At 47.1% G+C, this 2,547-nt stretch overlaps 1 protein-coding gene across 2 annotated transcripts in view; it reads right to left on the bottom strand.

The window, feature by feature from the left end:
* Positions 1 to 1,433: 1,433 nt before the first annotated feature.
* Positions 1,434 to 2,547, bottom strand: part of LOC121021080 (uncharacterized) — a 6,257-nt gene continuing 5,143 nt past the window's right edge. Inside the window, exons 4-6 of one of the 2 annotated variants that reach the window (XM_040461278.1) lie at positions 2,161 to 2,545; positions 1,779 to 1,935; positions 1,434 to 1,559 (exon numbers count right to left, since the gene is read on the bottom strand). In XM_040461278.1, coding sequence (XP_040317212.1) covers positions 1,539 to 1,559; positions 1,779 to 1,935; positions 2,161 to 2,545 — 563 coding nt within the window. In that variant the 3' untranslated portion in view covers positions 1,434 to 1,538. Of the gene's footprint in view, positions 1,566 to 1,778; positions 1,936 to 2,160; positions 2,546 to 2,547 lie in introns of both variants that reach the window. The other variant, XM_040461279.1, reaches the window with a different exon arrangement.

The raw sequence follows: 2,547 nt of genomic DNA, 5'->3' as shown, positions 1-2,547 counted from the left end.
TCTGTTGGTTTCAAATTATTCAAAGTAATAATACCTTTGTTCTTGGACATATTCATAGAGTGGAGTGTTACCTTCTAAATAAAAGGAACCTGATTCTGTTCTCTCCCTTTTATGGCAATCTCTGGCCTCAGAGTTTCTTGTATGCATGTTGTCCACATCCTGACTATATATACTGATGCTTCCTAACAAACTTGATGTGGGCCCTTGCTTTTGTTTTTCCCCACTCCATATGGTTTTACTGCTTGATGAATGTCTATACCCATATTTTTCACTTCCTGTAGGGTCTTGTCTATTAAGAGAGTGACTAGAAATGAACCCTTGCCTCCTGCTTCTGCTATCACTTGACTGCTCATAGCTGTGACTTGATTGGTCATGGCTATATACTTGTCTTTCATTGGTGCTGAATCCAGATTGACCCGGGATGTCTACTAATTGTCTATTACTTGATCCTTGTCTTACTAAACTTGTGCTGGATCTTATCTGCTCATGAGAAGATGTATCTCCCAAATGCTCCTGGCTGGATTCATGCATACTTATATTATTGAACTCCGACTGTCCATGAGTAGATCCTGATGATTCATGAATCTGTTTCCCCCAATCTTTGGAATTCCCTTTATTACCACTATGGGATCCCTGCCTAAGAGTTGAACCAGATTTTGAATGGCAATGAGCTGATATAGATTGTCCATGGCTGAATATAGAATGGTTGCTCGACTGCCAACTTCCAGATTGAACATGAGTGTCACTTGATGGTTCATGACTTACTGCTGAATGCCCATGACTAGATCCCTGCCTTCTAGTTACACTGGATGCAGACTGATTATGGGAATCAACTGATTGTCCATGACTTGAACCTTGTCTTTCTGTTATTTCAGTTGCTTTTGATCCTGTATGGTCATAACCAGAAATTAATTGTCCATGTGTAGACACTTGATTGTTTGCAGCTCTCTCTGTTGACCTCAAAGGGCTAGAATTGTGGCTGCTTGTTCTGCTACCCCCAGAGGGTCCATACCCAGACTGCCCATAATCATATTCAGCACTTCCATAACTGCCATGTTTCCATCCTTGACCTGATCCATGTCTTTGTCTTCCACTAAGCTGTGACTGAGAATGACTTACTCTAGATTGGTGATGACTGCTATGTGAATGCTTACTTATGCTATCACTGGTGTGTCTATGAGTATCATGCGACTGTGTATGGCTGGATCCACCTTGTTCTGTTGTGCCAATTCCTAACTGTCCACGAGAAGATGTGGTGTGCCCCTGAGCTGAACCTGAGGATGTAGATTTGTCTCCAACATGTCTATGAGAGGATGCCTGTACTCCTGATCTTCTGGAACTAGGTTGCTTATGAATTGAAGTCTTCCCTTGTTCAATTATGGAATGTTTAGAACTATCCCCTGACTCTTCAGTACTAGAACCATGTCTTCCAGTTGTATTACTAACTGTGTTTTGGGGGATAGAACCAAAATGCCTATGACTAGAAACTGAGTGTCCTTGTGACACACCTGAGTGCCTTTCAGTGTCGCTGGACTCACTCACACTAGATCCCTTTCTTCCAGTCCACCTGGATTCTGCGCTGGTGGCTTGTCCATGACCAGACTGGGCAGGTCCAGTGGTGTCTCCTGTCTGTGGGCGAGTAGTTCCCAGTCTACCTTCATGGGTAGATGTTGACTCTCTAAGTTGAGATCCAGCATGGCCATGGGGGGACGCTGTGTGTGTCTGTGGGACTCCTGAAGGCCTTTCACTGGACTCATTGATGCTGGATTCTCTTCTTGCAGTCCTACTGGATTCTGACCTGGTGGCTTGTCCATGAGTGGACTGGGTATGTCTAGTGGTGTCTCCTGCCTGTCTGTGAGTAGTTCCCTGTCTTCCTTCCCGGGTGGATCCCGACTCTCCATGTTGAGATCCAGCATGGCCATGAGGGGACCCTGCCTGTGTCTGTGGGACTCCTGAAGGCCTTCCCCTGTCCCTGGACTCACTGCTCCTAGATCCTGTTCTTCCCGTCCTACTGGATTCTGTCCTGGTGGCCTGTGCATGACCAGACAGTGTATGTCTGGTGGTGTCTACTTGCTGTCCGTGAGTAGTTTCCTGTCTTCCTTCATGGGTGGATGCTGACTCTCCCTGTTGGAATCCAGGGTGGCCATGAGGGGACCCTGCCTGTGACTGTGGGACTCCTGAGTGCCTTTCACTGTCACTGGACTCACTGACACTGGATTCTCTTCTCCCAGTCCTACTGGATTCTGACCTGGTGGCCTGTCCATGACCAGACAGTGCATGTCTAGTGGTGTCTCTTTGCTGTCTGTGAGTAGTTCCCTGTCTTCCTTCCCGGGTGGATCCCAACTCTCCATGTTGAGATCCCGCCTGGACATGAGGGGACTCTGTGTGTGTCTGTGGGAGTCCTGAGTGCCTTTCCCTGTCACTCGATTCACTGGCACTGGACCTGCTTCTTTGGGTCCTGCTAGATTCTGTCCTGGTGGCCTGTCCAAGACCAGAATGTGCTTGTCTAGTGGTGTGTCCTTGCTGTCTGTGAGTAGTTTCTGGTCT

Source organism: Herpailurus yagouaroundi, unplaced genomic scaffold, assembly GCF_014898765.1.
Source record: "Herpailurus yagouaroundi ecotype Mexico unplaced genomic scaffold, PumYag 254, whole genome shotgun sequence".
Classification (NCBI taxonomy): domain Eukaryota; kingdom Metazoa; phylum Chordata; class Mammalia; order Carnivora; family Felidae; genus Herpailurus; species Herpailurus yagouaroundi.
Note: the sequence above shows the minus strand (reverse complement) of the source record. Positions and strands in the feature narration are given on the sequence as shown.